Source organism: Balaenoptera ricei, chromosome 19, assembly GCF_028023285.1.
Source record: "Balaenoptera ricei isolate mBalRic1 chromosome 19, mBalRic1.hap2, whole genome shotgun sequence".
Taxonomy (NCBI): Eukaryota; Metazoa; Chordata; class Mammalia; order Artiodactyla; family Balaenopteridae; genus Balaenoptera; species Balaenoptera ricei.
In genome coordinates, this window is record NC_082657.1 from 63,443,542 (window position 1) to 63,459,903 (window position 16,362).

The 16,362-nt window shown below is 58.3% G+C and overlaps 1 protein-coding gene across 4 annotated transcripts in view; it reads left to right on the plus strand.

Moving 5' to 3' along the window:
* The first annotated feature begins 7,011 nt into the window (after nt 1-7,011).
* ACSF3 (acyl-CoA synthetase family member 3) overlaps nt 7,012-16,362 on the plus strand; it is a 57,940-nt gene continuing 48,589 nt past the window's right edge. For 3 of the 4 annotated variants that reach the window (XM_059903922.1, XM_059903924.1, XM_059903926.1), the window contains exons 1-3: nt 7,012-7,226; nt 13,306-14,005; nt 15,215-15,370. In XM_059903922.1, coding sequence (XP_059759905.1) covers nt 7,027-7,226; nt 13,306-14,005; nt 15,215-15,370 — 1,056 coding nt within the window. In that variant the 5' untranslated portion in view covers nt 7,012-7,026. Of the gene's footprint in view, nt 7,227-7,288; nt 7,379-13,305; nt 14,006-15,214; nt 15,371-16,362 lie in introns of those variants that run through there. The other variant, XM_059903923.1, reaches the window with a different exon arrangement.

The following is a 16,362-nucleotide window of genomic DNA, read 5'->3' on the forward strand; positions in this document are numbered from 1 at the left end:
AGTCTATCCCTCCTCCCACTCCCACCTTCTTCTGGTACCTTCAGTGTGAAAACCCAAACTCAGCATGATGAGAGAGGAAGGAGAATCCTTGGCTCACCTAAGCAGAAGTCTGGAGGCAGGAGAGCTCCACATATAAGTGCAGTGGCTCTGGATATCGCCCTGGACTCAGGCTCTGTCTGCCTATCTTCCCACTGGCTCACTCTCAGGACGGCACTCCTCATGGTTACAAGATGGCTGTGGTGATTCCAGGCATCACACACAGACACAGCATCCACCATGAAAAAAGAGGGGCTGCTTCTTCCAACGCATCTTGTTTCCTTCGGGAGGAGAACCTGCCCAGACTTGCCCTCACATCCTTGGGCCAGAATCTCTGGCAAGGGGATGAGACCCCTGTGGCTGGTTTAGGCCAATCATGATCTGCCCTCTAGGGCTGGAGGTCTGGGACCCACCTCTCTTCCCCACATGACTCGCGGGGAAGTTGGGAACATGAACAAAATCAGGGTTCAGAGGAAAGAAGGAAGGTCGAGTGGCAAACGTTTGTCAAACAGCAGGCAGAGCTGGCTGGATTCATGGGTTTGGGAGAAAACAGATCAGTTGCAGCAGCAGCCTGATAACCGTTCCTTCCAGCCCCAGGCACCCTCTTTAATATTTGCTCCTGCCAGAATCCAAGAGGGGATGTTTTGGGGGTCAGGGAGAATTTAATTCATTCAGCACCTCTTCCGAAGGGCTCCTGTGTGCTGGGGGGCCACGCCTGGGGTTCTCGCCACCTTCGCAGGGCTGACTCACAACCAGTGGCTTCACTTCCCATCACGTAAATTCCAGACCCCTTAACGCCAGCACCCCAATCTGACCCCAGCCAGCCTTCACAGTCTCACCTCCCGTTTCCCGAGCTTACGCTGCGCGTGAACTGCCCACAGCGGACCCTCCTGCCCTTCCCGCCATCTCCCCGGGTCCAGATCCTGCTTCTCCTTCAAGGACCAGGTCAAACATTACTTTCCCACAAAGCCTTCCTTGAACCCACCTGTGTGAAGTGAGGTCTTCCTGAGCCCTTCGCATCTTGTGATATATTTGTGTAAATATTTCATAATAATGATGACAGCTAGTTTTTCAGCATTTGCTGTATCCCAGGCCCAATGCCAAGAGCTTATTTAATTTTTATAACATCCATTGGAGGTAGGCATTCTTATTCTCGGGTGAGAAGCTGAGACTCAGAGAGATTAATTTGCCTGCTATCACCCAACTATAGCTAGCAGAAGCGGGATATTGGCTCTGTTGCTATGTTCAAATCACCCCCAAACTTAGCAGCTACAACAACACATTTATTATCTCACAGTTTCTGTGGGTCCCGAACCCGGAAGTGGCTCGGCCCGGCGGCCCTGGCTCGGACTCGAGCGAGGCTGCAGCTGCAGTGTCGGCAGGGCTCCCGCCTCACCTGAAGGCTCCACCCGCCTCCAAGGAGGCTCCTCCCCCGGCTGTGGGCAGGAGGCCTCAGCTCCTCCCGTGTGGCCTCTCCCCGGGGCTGCCTGAGTGCCCTCGCAGCATGGCTCCCCCCGGGGTGAGCGATCCGAGAGGCAGGAGGAAGCTCAGTGCTGGTCACGACCTTGCCCAGGGTCACCCACATTCCTGCCCAGGTCAGCCCTCTTCAGCTGGGATGGGACTGTACCTGGGCACGGACACCAGGAGGCGGGCCCAGTGGGGCTGGACCTCCGTCTTGGAGGCTGGTGGCCAAAGGCAGGGCGGAACCCAGGTGCTGCCTGACCCTAACCCCAGCTCTGACTGGCACATCCTCCATAAGTGCATCCAGGGCTGACTCGGTGCCCTCGAGCCCCTTCTTCGTGTAACAGCCGTCCCTGGGAGGCGGGAAGCTCCGTGCTCACAGTCCGCAGAAGTTCCGCTCGTGAGGACACTGCTGCAAGTGCATCTGTGTTTTGCTTTAATCAAGTGAAAAGGTGTGACCCAGACGCCCCCAGCAGTTTGGGCTCATTAAGCTGGAGGTGCGAACAGAATCAGTGGAGGGAAAGATTCCTACCTGGTCTCCTGCGGCTCCTAGGTGCTCCAGCTGGAAGGGTTTCCCCTGGGAAAGGCTGGGGCTTGGGAGTGGACAGGGGGCCTCAGGGCAAGTTGTCAGGTGGGGAGGCCACCGTGCTCTTATCTGCCTTCTGGAGAGGCCGTCCCATTCATCCACTTCCACTGACCGAGCACCTGCTCAGGGTCTCTGTTGAGGGGCGGGCGATAAAGATGCCGATGATGACAGTAGTGACCGCAGCTAATATTTATGAACAGCTTTAAGTGTCCCGGCTCTTTGACCTTCCCAGTGGGATTAAGCTGGGAGCCGCGGTGGGAGCTGTCATTGCCCATTTCATAGGAGCACGTGGACCCCAGCGTCCCACAGCCCTGCCGAGGCCGCCCCCCACCCCAGACCCCCTCCTGGGGACGGCTCTCCTCCCAGGGGCAGATCCAAGGGCAGCTGAGGTCCAGAACAGCAGGGCTCCCCCGGATGCCCCAGGAGCAGGGAGACACTCACCTCCTGTGGCCTCCCGGCTCTAGGGCCCGCCGTGCCAGGCGGCCCCAGCACTTTACACGCAGGGCCGCTCCCTCCTGACCGCACACGTGGCCATGGGAGACCAAAGCGGCGGTGATCCCAGGAGCCCGTCTCTTCAGAAGACAGGTGCCTCCCTCCTTCAAGCTGTCCCATCCTTCAGAGCGCGTCTGAGTACACAGCGGGAAATCCTAGTGCACGTGGTTTTGTGTTCCAATTTTTCAATGGTATGATCTAGGAAATTATTGTATGCTATTTTTATTCAACCGTAGACTGCTATGAGCAATTCTAGTGTTTCTATACAGCTTCACTATTGTACTTCGCGTGGCCCTGCGGTCTCGCTATTTCCTCTGTCCTAACTCAGCCCCCGCGGAGCAGCACTTAGGTTGTTTCCTGGTTACAGCAGCAGCACTGCTGGGAACACCTCTGAGGGTGTCGCCGTGGAGACCATTTATTCTCGTGGGAAGGAGCTGTCTGGCTTTGTGTGGGGAAGAGTTTTGGTCTTAAGCACAAGGACACACATGCCTGTTTGTTCGCTCAAGAATCTCAGAGCCATGAAAAGGTGAGGGGCACGAGGCGGGGAGCAGGCAGCAGAGCTCCGGGTTCAAACCCTGGCTCTGTCACTTTGTCAGAGTGACAGGCACTCGGAGCCTCAGTCTCCTCATTTCCTGTGGTCAGAGTCACATGGCCCGCTGCCCAGCCAGCCTCAGACACCGGCTCCGCGCACCCCTCTGAGGGCCCCCATCACCTGGCCTGGCTTGATTTTCCTGCAGACCACTTGTCTGTCTCGGCTTGGACAGCTTGAACGACACATGCTTCTTTCTCACACATCTGGAGGCTGGATGTGTCTGATGAGAGCCCACTGCCTGGCCTGTAGACGGCCGTCCTCTCGCTGTGTCCTCACCGGCCAGAGAGCAGAGAGGGGAGCAGGCTCTCTCGTGACTCTCGTAATGGCACTAATCCCATCCTGGGGGCTCCACCCTCATCACCTCATATAACCCTGATTGTCTCCCAAGACCCCACTTCTTAACACCATCACATTAAGGGGCAGGGTTTCGGGCTTCCCTGGTGGCGCAGTGGTTGAGAATCTGCCTGCCAATGCAGGGGACACGGCTTCGAGCCCTGGTCTGGGAAGATCCCACATGCCGCGGAGCAACTGGGCCCGTGAGCCACAATTACTGAGCCTGTGCGTCTGGAGCCTGTGCTCCGCAACAAGAGAGGCCGCGATAGTGAGAGGCCTGCGCACCGCGATGAAGAGTGGCCCCCGCTCTCCACAACTAGAGAAAGCCCTCGCACAGAAACGAAGACCCAACACAGCCAAAAAAGTAAATTAATTAATTAATTAAAAAAAAAAAAAGGGGGGGGGCAGGGTTTCAACATGTGAATTTGGTGGGGTGGGGGGGAGGCGGGACAAAAACTTCAGTCTATAATGTCATCAATGGCATATGTCTAACTATTCCCTTTCCTTCTCCCCCATGAGCACATAAGTGACCGGAGGGCAGGGGCTGTGTTTCCATCTCCGGTGCCTGGAACACGCCTGGGGACACGTTGGCACCTGCACAAACACCCAGCTGCCTGTCGTGAGCTGCGGGAGGCCGTGGGGTCCTGGCTTATTCAGTAGAGGTGGTGGCACGATGATAAGGATTTGCCACGGCTGCTGATGGGGGTCCTTTCCCCATTGTGCGCCTGGTGGAAAGCAAACCCCTGGGAATCCTTGGAGTGTCTGGGACCAGAGGCGAGAGAGCCGCCTTGGAGACTCAGTGATGGGCAGGGGCTGCCTGCAGGTGGAGAGGAGCCACGTCCACGTGGACATCCTCGAGGTGTTTCCTGTCCCCTCCCCCTTTAGAACTTACTTTATAGTCTAGTTTAACTTTTGTCTTTATCACAGGTACACACAGTTATCCAGCCACACAGTTTAAGGAACCCCCCTTCCCTTCCCAATCACCAGAGACACGGCTTTCAATTCCTTTCATATTTACCTCCACGTGTCCACCCCGGCGCTCTTTGCTCCTGTGATGGACACCCGGCCTCAGTGTCTCTCTCCACCCCACACCTGTCCTGTGCCCCCATCCCTGCCCCAGAGAGGGAGAGAGGGAGAAAGGGGGAGAGAGGGAGGGAGAGAGGGTGGGGAGAGGGGGAGAGAGGGAGGGAAAGAGAGGGAGAGCAGGGGAGAGTGAGAGGGGGGAGAGAGGGTGGGGAGAGGGGGAGAGAGGGAGAGAAAGGGAGAGCAGGGGAGAGAGAGGGAGAGAGGGGGAGAGAGGGAGGGAGAGGGGGAGGGAGGAAGGGGTGGGGGGAGGGGGAGAGAGAAAGGGGGAGAGGGAGAGCGGGGGAGAGGGAGAGAGGGAGAGAAGGAGAGAGAGAGGGAGTGGGAGGGAGGGGGGAGAGAGGGAGGGAGGGGGAGAGGGAGGGAGGGAGAGGGAGACTGCCTAAATTCGTTAGACCAACGTCAATGTCTGCACTGTTAAGTGTTTACATTATTGCAATGCTGTAAATGCTTGTCTGAGCCAAGCCTCCTAGAACCACGCGATACTTTGCTGCTGTTTTCCCAGTATTTAATTATCGCCTATTTTTCTCTTTTTTAAAAAATATTTATGTATTGGGCTTCCCTGGTGGCACAGTGGTTGAGAATCTGCCTACTAATGCAGGGGACACGGGTTCGAGCCCTGGTCTGGGAAGATCCCACATGCCGCGGAGCAACTAGGCCCGTGAGCCACAACTACTGACCCTGTGCGTCTGGAGCCTGTGCTCCGCAACAAGAGAGGCCGCGACAGTGAGAGGCCCGCGCACCGCGATCAAGAGTGGCCCCCACTTGCCGCAACTAGAGAAAGCCCTCGCACAGAAACGAAGACCCAACACAGCCAAAAATAAATAAATACATAAAATTTAAAAAAAAATTTTATGTATTTATTTAGGCTGCACAGGGTCTTAGTTGCAGCATGTGGGATCTTTAGTCGCGGCATACAAACTCTTAGTTGCGGCATGCGGGATCTAGTTCCCCAACCAAGGATGGAACCCGGGCCCCCTGCGTTGGGAGCGCAGAGTCTTATGCACTGGACCACTAGGAAAGTCCCTCGCCTATCTTCCTCTTGATCAGTTTTCTAGGTATTTATCCTTCTTCTAGCCCCAAACTCTCCCTCAGTGGTTCAGATCTCCTCTCAATAGAGCAAACACACCAGTTATTCCCCCCGTTTCATCTTCCTCAGGATGACTGCTCCCGTCTGCCAGGTGGGGGACCCCAGAGTCCAGGATGCTAGGATGTGACAAGAGTGGTCACTGGGCCACCCAGCTGCTGTGCTGGGGACAGACTGATGGGGCAGGGAGGTGCAAGCAGGGAAGCCAGGAGGAGGCTATTTTAGTAATCAGGGTGTGAGACCAGGGTTTCCCAGCACCTTCCCCACCGCCCCCTGGTTGCAGTGGTGATGGTGGGAAGTGGCTGGTTTCTGAAAGATGCTGAAGGAGAAACCAGCAGGACTGGATGTGAGGTAAGGCAGGAAGCAAGGAGGGGAGTCTCCACGACTGAGCCCAGGAGTGATGGATGGGATGGGAGCGCTGACGGACCTCAGGGGTGAGCCGAAGTCCGTCCGGGCTGCTGTCACGGATGCCACAGAGCGGGGGGCTTGAGTTCTCACAGTTCTGGAGGCTGGGAATCCAAGATCAACAGAGTCGGTGTCTGGTGAGGGCCCCCGTTCTGGTTCATGGACCACGTCTTCTCACTGTGTCCTCACCTGGGGAGGGGGGGAGCCTTGTGGGGTCTCTTTTCTAAGAACACTAATCCCATTCATGGAATCTCTGCCCTTATTACCTCATCACCTCCGGAAGGCCCCCCTTCTAACACCATCACATTGGCGGAGCCAGGGCTTCAACAACGAATTTTTGGAGGACACACATTCAGACCATAGCAGAGAAGAGCCCACGTTCCGGTGGATGTCTGGTCAGGTGGGCGATTAGGATCGTCCCCACCCACACGCTCGGGAGCAACCCCGCTGTTTGCCAAGTGCTGTGGGCCCCTGCCACTCACTCCAACAGGAAAGTTCTGCTGATTTTCTTGAATTTCTTCGATGATTTCCCTCCCTCTGTCTTGTCTGCGGTCCCTTCCTGAAACTATTATACTTTTCTTACTGGACCGAACGGAGGGCCCAGGGATCTTCCCATCTTTTTTCCATCTCAGTCGTTTTGCTGCTCCTGGGAGATTCCCGGCCCCTCTTCCCTCGGGCTCCGCGTCCTCAGCCCTCAGGAGGTTCACGGCCGACACCGGGGCGGGGCGGGGCGGGGCGGGGCGGGGGGGGGGAGCGGCGGCCCAGCCTGGGTTCGGCCCGGCCCGCGGCGCCCCGGGAGGCGGGCGGGAAACGCGCTGGCTCGAACCGTGTGTCCGTGGTTGATGTGTTACTTCAGAGAAACCTCACGTTTCGGCCGAGTGGACTTGTGCCCGGCTCCGCCCAACAGGGAGTTAGAACACCTGAGGCGCCCGGTTCCCAATCCGCTTCGGGATGGGAGCGGTTAACACGCAGCCGCCCGTGCCCCGGGGCCGCGACAACCGGTCGTGGGGAACGTTCGCGCCCGGAACCCGCGGCGCGGTGCCGCGCCGGGGGACGCGCTTGGGCGCCGGACGCGGGGTGCGCGCGCAGCCACGGTTCCGGTTCCGGTTCCGACCCGGCAAGGAGGAGGAGCGCGAGCCCGGCCTGCGGAGGTAGAGCCCGCCCCCTCACCCCTCACCCCCCGCTCCCCAACCCCGCGTCCCGCCCCGCCCCGCCCCCTCCCTCGCAGGGGCTGCGTCACGTGGGGACCCTGCCTGCCCTTCCGCGGCGCTGGCGGCGACGTCCAGGCCCCCGGGGTGTGGGGGTGAGTCAAGTCCACGTTCAGCCATAGTTGGAGGGAACTTGATCTGTCGTGTCGGAAACAAATCCATTTCCGGCCTCATTGGGCCGCAGGAATCCTCCTTGAAGCACCACCCCTCCCCCCCCACTTTCTTTCTTTGCTTTGTGCACTAAAGAGGAGGTGATACTCGGCCCGGCTTTGAAGGATGATTAGGAGTTTGCCAAAAGGGGGAAGGATGACAATTAGAGGTGGGAACAGGAATCCCGTGTTTGGGGAGTTTGTAGGCTTCCATCCAGAGGAGGGGCATGTTTGTCTGGAGACCTAGGCAGGGACAGTTGGGGGTAGGGGGCACCGGTGCTGGGCCCAGGAGCACAGACATCCCCAGCAGGCTTCAGGGGGCCCCCGGAGGTTCTGATGTGAAACGTGAAAGCCCAGCGAGTCTAGCGAGCTTTCCTCAGTCCCTACTGTGCCCCCACCCCATGTCCCAGACCCACTGTTCAAGGCAGACGGCATCTGTGGATTAAGCCACGGCCCGAGATTGTAAGCTTCATCCCTCCAGATGGCATCTTTAAAATAGTATTTTACGTCCTAATATGGATATGGGTTTAAGCGTTTGTTTTTCCCTTTTGGTTTTTTGATTTGAATGCAGTGTGAATGTCTGTTAGTTTAAAACGTAACTTTGAAAACAGCCCCCCAAACCGCAGGCAGTATGCTGAAACAAGTGTCCGGCACCAGAGGGAGAGTGTGGTCCCCTCTCCCACCGCGCACCTTCACCAAGTCTGCAGACAGCGGGCAGGGTTGGGGGCAGGTGGCGCTCATCCATCAGGTGCCATTTTATTCATTTCGAAACCAGCCGCCTTCATTTGAATGCAAGTATCATTCTTATCGAGTAGTTTTTGTCACGTGGCTCCGTGGTGAGCACGGTGCTGAGGATGGCTGGGCCGTTTGCTTCCCACTATGTGTGTGTGCTGGGAGGTTCTCACAGGAACCGAAGGCTTAGACGGCGGAGGAGAACTCGGAAACACCAGTGAGTGTTCCAGTCTGGGTCTGTTTTGACTCTAGAATCTGTGCTCTCAACTAGCACACTGGTTAGGACGTGACAGATGTCATCTTCCTGGTGTTGGGTGTGTGTCCTGACAGGGCCGTGCACCTCAGTGGTCTGACCCGGGAACCTGATGGTCAGAGCACCGAGTGGCCGCTGCTGGGTCTCTGCCTGGGCTCTGGCCTCCTGGAGGGAGCTGAGCGTGGCGTGGCCTTCCCGGGAGAAGGCATCTGGTTCACCAGAATTCGGGTTTCCGTGCTCTTGGCTGGGATTTTTTCACGTTGCTGCACGGTGATGCTGGCCTCGTGACGTTGGTTAATCGAGACAGAGAAAAATCCGTGGCCAAATTGCATTTATTGGGTGGCAACATCACTCCAGGCTGTGCCACCGGCAGTGGTGGGGGGCCCCGTGACCAAGGGGGCCGGTGGTTGGAAGGCGTGGCCTCTTTTCCTGAGGTAGCTGCTGGTCTTTCTGCACCTGGACCTGCTCAGGACACAGTCATCTGACCTGACCTGATTCTTTCTGCTTGTTCAAGGCAGGGCCTTGCTCCCCTTGACCTTGGAGATTTTTAGCTCTGTATTGAATGGCTTGATGATGAGTGGTTTCAGGAGCACATAAAAGCTGTTTTGAAGGGGTGGCCCCAAGTTCCCACATGTTTGGTGGGAGAAAAAATTAGTGCAGCTTCTCTGGAGGTCACTCTGGCAGTATTTACCCAATTGAAAGTCATTTTGGTTGTGAGGCTCCGTGGTGAGCAGGCAGGGCCCCTACTCAGCGTCTGTTCCACAGACGCCCCCGTGTGAGCACAGCTACGTGTCCCTGAGCCTCCTTCCCTGCAGGTCACCTGGCAGGCTCCCCGTCCCCCGAGCTCCAGCCGCCTGCCCCACCCTGCCTCGGGACACCCGTCCCCACGCGGAGCCAGGCGGTCTTGCCACCTCCCAGCACTGGGACACTGGGGCCAGGTCACTGCTGCCGGACACCAGCCCTGCGGTGCTCTGAGTGCCGGCACAGCGGGCGTTCCAGCTGCTTCTGTGAGGACTTCTTCATTGTCCCCATGAGCCTTCCGTGAACCACTAGGTTTCATTGAGAGAAGAAGACTGTTACCTCATTTTTATTTGCCTCTGTCATTTTGAGAAATTGAAGAGCTATAGAAAATTACAGACACCCTGTAGATCACCATCCAGAACAAATAATTTTAATATTTTCCTCTTTTTTTTTCCTCTTTTTTTGTACCAAAGAAAATGTTAATGCTGAGGTTGAAATATCTCCATTTGAAAATATAAATGTCATTTATTAGACTTTTAAAATCTGATTACAAAAGTCATACGTGCTTATTGCAGAAAATCTGGAGAAAATTGAGAAGCGCTAAGAAGAAAACAAAAGCCACCTGCGGCCCTGCCGCCTTGTGTCCACCTGGAGGTTCACCTTCCTGTCTCTGGCTGGGACGTCCCTCCCCCGAGCAGCTTTTGTGCAGTCGGGCCGTGGCCCAGCCCCACACGCATGTGTGCGCCCTGGCCTCCTCAGACCTTCCGGACCAGCCGGCTTAGCCCCAGTTTTTCAATATGAGAAATAACCGTGCAGTGAACACCCCATAGTGAACCTTTATGTACATCGCTGATTATTTCCTTAGGATACATTTAAAAAACAAAACCGTGGGAACAGAGGGCTTGCATTTCCTATTTTCATGTCGCATCTAGAAGGGACTGCTGAGTGTCCTCTTGGATGGCTGAGCCGTCACTAGGCTGGGGGTGCCGGCCAGTTAATGTGTGGTGTCTCTTGGGGCAGCTCCCAGCACGGACTTGGCCTTCTCTGCCCAGGGCCTTCCTCGCCACCTGTGGTGTCTCAGAGTGGGTTGGTGTGCTGCAGCCAGCCGGGCCTGGCTCTGGATGCGGCTTCTCCGGTTACTCTGCGGCCTTGGGCAGGGGGCTTCACCTCTCTGTTTTCCTTGGAGGTGCTGCTCCGCCCCCCGCCCCCCGCATCCGTCCCCAGCCCACTGTGGGTTCGCTGCTGTGGAGTCAGAAGTGAGCTAGCCCTCCAGCCCCCGGCCAGGGAGGGAGGGAAAGTGGGCGTCAGCCTGTCTTCCAGTTTTCCATTTCAAGTTCTCAGACCCCAGCTTCTCGCTGACTGGCCCCCGTCAGTGTGGTACAGTCCCTGGGGCCCCAGGGGGAGCAGGCAGAAAGCTTGCCCTCCCTAGGCCCCTCATGGGGTGTCTGGACAGAGGAAGGCTGAGCCGGTGGGTCTCGCTGGCAGCAGCTGTGACGTTGCCTGTGAAGCCCTGTGAGGCCCGCCAGGCAGAGGGGTGGGAGCAGCAGCCCCTCCTGGCTGGCCGTCTGTCTGTCCTCCGAAAATGCCGTCACTTCAGCGGGCACCCCCGAACATCCCTCTTGCGTGGTCACCAACAAGAGTCCGGCCTCGGGCCGTAACCCAGAAACGTTGTGCGGTAGGTTTTCTGTTTATAGATTGTCTTTGTTTTAGTTTCTCCTGCCTGTAAAGCAAATAGAGATGAATTTGCTAGAAGTGAGAAGAGGAAGCGCTTAAAGCGCCCTGGTTTGCTTTTCACTAGCTCATTTTCTTTCTGAAACTGGCACATCTCACATGCTTATCACATTTCTTATTTTCTCTGGTCAAGCCCAGCCGTTTTCTTACAATTTGTCAGGTTTCTTTATAGTAACAGAAATCCAGAGGTGTGAAACCAACTGCGAGCCCGCCTCTGAACCTTGCGTAGAGGGCAGAGCCCAGGATGTCACAAGACACTCTGGCCTCCTTCATCTGGAAGGGGTGTGGGCCACGTGTCCTGGAGAGCCTGCCGGTGGTGGAGGCCTGGAGCTTTCGGGAGCGTTTCCACAGGACCTCAGAGCAGCCGCTGGGGAGGAGACGGGGCCGCCGAGGCCCCTGCAGGCAGGAGGGCCGGGCAGGCGGGCATCTCCCCGGTGCCGGGTTTCTGCCTGCTGGGCCGGGAGGCTGGGTGACCTTGTGTCAGAGCCCTTGCCACCGGGGGCAGCCAGCACGCGGAGGATCTCAGGACAGGGGAGAGCTCAGTCCCGACCTTTACTGCTGTGGGCTGTTTGTTTTGTGAGGTAGTTATAAAGTGTTGTGTGTAGTCTGCTTTTTAAATTAACAACAGAGACCAAAACTGTTTGGTACATGTAACAAACATAGCACATTCGTTTTCCCCTGTAGCGAGTTAACGAAGGAGAGGGAAGAGTGAGGCTTGTGAGGGAGAGGATGCGCCGAGCCCGGAGAAGCCGCCTCCCGGCCGCAGGTGCGGGGCTGCCCGTCCCCCAGCCCCCACCTGCCCCGCTTGGCTGGGCCCATTGCAACGGGAACGAGAGTTACAAGTTTCCTTTTATGATGTTGCTGGACAGCCCCTTGGAGGCGTCCTCATCAGCCTCTGACACTCAGAAGTGCCCTCTAGGGTCCCTGTGACATCCGCCCACCCCCCCGGCCCCCTCCCCAGTAACAGGGAGAGACACGCCCCCCCGCCACGGCAGAGCCCGCATCAGGTCATTTCCTTGTGCTGTCGTGGGCCAGGGCGGCCGTGGGCCTCTGGCGTGGTGACTCTGGTGAGGAACGATGGCTGGGGGTGGGAAGGTTCCGGCTGGGCTCCTGGCTGTGATTTAGGAGCGGGGGGACTTAGAATTTTCTCGTGGGTGAGATAGGGTTAACAGTGCTTGCCTTGCTTATTGAACAGGGTGGTCGAACGTGAAAACACACCGTAATATATTGTGTTATCAAATAATACTCATTAAAAATCCTTCAGGAGCGACCGGGAGAGCTGGTCCATCCATCAGCTCCCCGTCAGGGCCGCTGCTCTGGCTGAGAGCACCCAGGCGGAGCAGAGGCGGCAGAGGCTACGGCGGGGAGGGCACGGCAGTGGAGACGCCGAGCCAGGGCAGGTGGTGGTCTGTGGACCTTGCTGGCCGCCCTGGCGCTGGGAAGGAACCATCTTCCGTGGTCCTGGGGGGCAGGAGAGCTCCTGACCTCTCGAGTGGAGGGGCGGCAGCGTGGAGAGGGTGCGCCCGGCCACCCTTTCCCAGGCCTCCTCCTCTTGAGCACGCTGGAGAATTCCAGGTGCATGTCGTGGGTCATGGCCTTCCTGGGCAGCTCTCCTTCTGGCGGACTGTTTTGGTCATTGTTTAGTAGTTAGGCTGTGGGGAAGAGAGGGAAGAGTTATGTTTTAGCTTAAAAAACAGAGTGACGCTTTGCAGACGTGTGAACCTGCCCTATTTGAGTCTCTGCTCTATTTTAGACAAGTTCCTAGGAGTCCATGGCTTGGCACGTGTTCCAGAGCAGAAGCGAGCCCAGTGTCTGTGCTCTGCTCGCTGGAATCTCTGGGCCCCGCTGCTGGCGGGGAGGGAACACAGTCGACCCTTGAACCAGGCAGGGGTCGGGTGGGCGTTAGGGGCGACCCCACAGCCGAAAATCCCAGTAACTTCACAGCCGGCCCTTCCTGCACGTCCCCGCCCTCCGTATTCACACTCGTGTAAGTGCCGCAGTGCAGATTAGTGAAAACAATCCACGCGTAAGTGGACCCGCGTCGTGCAAACTGTGCTGTTCAAGGGCCCTCGTTACTTACTTTTCTCGGCTAGTATTTCTCCGGGTTCAGGTTTTTGAAAACCATTATTCAGAATTTACCTGAAGTGCATTGAGTTCTGTTTGTTTCTCCTTGGCTTCACCTAGTTTAGTTCATTGTTTTAGAATCTTGCATGTTTTTAAAACCTTTAAAACAATGAGGTTGAATAAAAAGCTGAAACTTTGGTCATTTTAAGTTCCAAAGGTATGTGTTGTGAGATCGTTAGCGTTTCTGGTCTCGGGATGTCCCCCCACGACTGGAAGTGAGGCCACCTCTCCTGGCCGCCGTGGGGGTCCGGCAGGACAGGGCAGTGACCACGGTGCCCTCTCTTCCTGCCAGGTACCGGCAGCTGGCGTCTGCTGCTGCGATGCTGCCCCGCGTGGGGATGTCCCTCCGGCGCCTGGCCTGGGCCTGGCCCGGGCCGTGTTGGTGGCCAGCCCCGCGGAGGTGCAGACGACGCGGCGCCCTGCACACGGCCCCAGCCGCGCGCTCCGACAGCAGCGCCCTGGGCTTCCACCGCGCCCTGGGCTTCGGGGACAGGCTCGCCCTCGTCGACCAGCACGGCAGCCACACGTACAAGGACCTCTACTCACGCAGCCTCTGCCTGTCCCGGGAGATCTGCCGGCTCCGTGGGCGTGCCGACGGGGACCTCCGGGAGGAGAGGGTCTCCCTCCTGTGCGGAAACGACGTCTCCTTCGTGGTGGCGCAGTGGGCCACGTGGATGAGCGGCGGCATCGCCGTCCCCCTCTGCAGGAAGCACCCCCGGGCCCAGCTGGAGTATTTCATCCAGGACTCGCGCAGCTCCGTGGTCCTCGCCGGCCCGGAGCACGTGGAGCTCCTGAGCCCGGTGGTCCAGAAGCTGGGGGTCCCGCTCCTGCCTCTCCCGCCCGCAGTCTACCACGGGGCAGCCGAGGACCCCGGGGAAGGCCGGGTGCCAGAGTGGGACTGGAGAGACCGGGGCGCCATGATCATCTACACCAGCGGGACCACGGGGAGACCCAAGGGCGTCCTGAGCACCCATCACAACATCAGGGCCGTGGTGAGTGCTCTTGGGGCCGCCAGTCGGGAGGTGTGTGCTGTGTCCCAGCAGGCCAGTCCCAGCAGCAGCCGCGGCAGGTGTAAGTGCCTTCCCAGGTGGCCTTCTGTTCACTCTGTAGGGCCAGTCACAGCTCTCACCATCCCACCCCGGGGCCGTGTGACCAGCAGCCCCACTGGCCGTGTAGGGGGGTGCAGTGCCCAGGTGCCGGGGGGTTTACAGGCCCCCTCGGGCTCCTCCAGGGCCGTGGCGTGTGGAGCATAGAACGGGCCACTGCATGTGACACTGAGGTTTTAAAAGAAACCAGCCACAAAGCGAATATCCAGAATGTGCCATCCGCACCTAGAACTGCGGCTTATTTGGGAAACAAGAAAGCAGGAACTCACGTGTGCCACATCTTAGGTGTTACTTTGTGTTCTGTGGCCTCAGTTACCATTTTTGTGAAACTCCCCAGCCGCTGTATTTATCTGCAGTTTATACTCTTCTTGCTTCCAAAAAGCATTTGCACGTACAATGAAGACTCTTACACAGCAGGAGTGGGAAAATAAGAGAGAAGTTCAGACCCACAAAGAGGGAGGTCAGAGGTCAACGCCATCGACTCAGGCTAATTCAGTCCATAAATCAGCATGAACTGAGTCGGGCCGGCTGCAGGCAAGGCGTGATTATACGTTGTGTCTGTCTCCGAGGAGGAGACGTGCTTTTTGTCTAGAGAGGCCATCTCTGGACCCGTATCTCTGCGGGGTGGGCATCTCACTTGTGTTTGCACATGGCCGTCACCGCGGCACGCACCAGGACAGGCTCGGCAGTGATTGGGGATTTTTTGGCTAAGCCGGGGCGAGGGTGGTGCCAGAATCGGCGTGGCTCAGACAGACAGCCGGATTCAAGCCTGGACTCTGGTGAGGCCAGAGTCCCAGGGCCTGTCGGAGCCGCCTGAGAGGAGAGCTGCCCAGAGTCTGCAGAGGCCTTTGACCCCAAATCAAAGGCCCTTTCAAACTGGCTGAAGCCCCTGACTGCATGCGGCCCTGTTCTCTAGCAGGAGGGTAAGTGGTAGACAGACGGCCCCCCGGTCAGACCCCAGGTCGTTTCGTTACAATCTCCTCGCCATGCCGTCAAGGGTGGGGCGGGGCAGCGGCCGTCTCCTCCCCCTCGTCTCGGCTGGGGAGGCCGCCTGTGTGCGCCCTCCTGCTCTGAGGCTGTGCTGTCGTCCTGCAGGTGACGGGGCTGGTCCGCAAGTGGGCCTGGACGAAGGACGATGTGATCCTCCACGTCCTCCCGCTGCACCACGTCCACGGCGTGGTCAACAAGCTGCTGTGTCCGCTCTGGGTGGGCGCCACCTGCGTGATGCTGCCCGAGTTCAGCGCTCAGCTGGTGAGTCGGGGCCGGGCTCTCGGCGTCGCGGGCTCTGGGCCTCCCCGGGCTAGGTCCCTTCTCTGGGGTGCAGAGTCCCAGCGGCGAGTTTCCTGTTGCTGCTGGAGCAGAGGGTCCCCACTGGGGCTTCGCACAGCACCAGGTGTATACTCTCAGTTCTGGAAGTCCAAGTCCAAGATGAGGCTCGCGGGGCTAAGGGCCAGGCGCCGCAGGCCTGATTCTCTCTGGAGGCTGCGGGGCAGAATCTGCTCCTGCCTCTTGCAGCTGCTGGAGGTGCCTGTGTGCCCTGCCTTGTGGCTGCATCACCCCAACCTCTGCTTCTGTATTCTCGTGACCGCCGCCTCTTCTGTGGCCAGATCTCCCTCTACGTAAGGACCCTGTGACCATGTCGGGCCCACCCAGTGTCCAGGGCAACCGCACCATCTCCAGACCCTTGACTTCATTACACCTGCAGAGTCCCCGTTGCCACGTGAGGTGGCACATCCACAGGGATAAGCACGTGGATGTCTTGGGGCTGTTATTCAGCTGACTGCTGGCTTTCAGGGTCCCAAGTGGATGGCCCAGCTGGGGGCTCCGTGTCAGTCTCCCCACCGGTCCCTCTTTTCAGCAGGTGGTTCTTTCCCAGCGCTGCCGTCGGGTCAGCGGGGGAGGGAGGCCGAGTGGATACGAGGCGGGGCAGAGCGGGCCCTGCAGAGCAGAGTGCAGAAGGAGGGGAGAGACCTGGCCAGACGCTGCCCCTGCCCCCGGCACGTGGCGAGCTGCTGTGCAGCAGTCCCATCCCAGCCTCCGTGTCCCATGTACAGGTGGGGCAGGTGCCCGGGGCAGGTGAAGGCAGGGCTCTGAGGTGGTGATGGGCTGACTGCACGGAGAGGCTGCCGCAGTGACACATCGCCGTGGGGCCGCCGGGAAGCACAGGGCTTGAGCGAGGCCCTGCACTGTCACTGACTCACGCTATAACCTAGACAGCATGAGACTGCCAAGTGGGAGAGCCC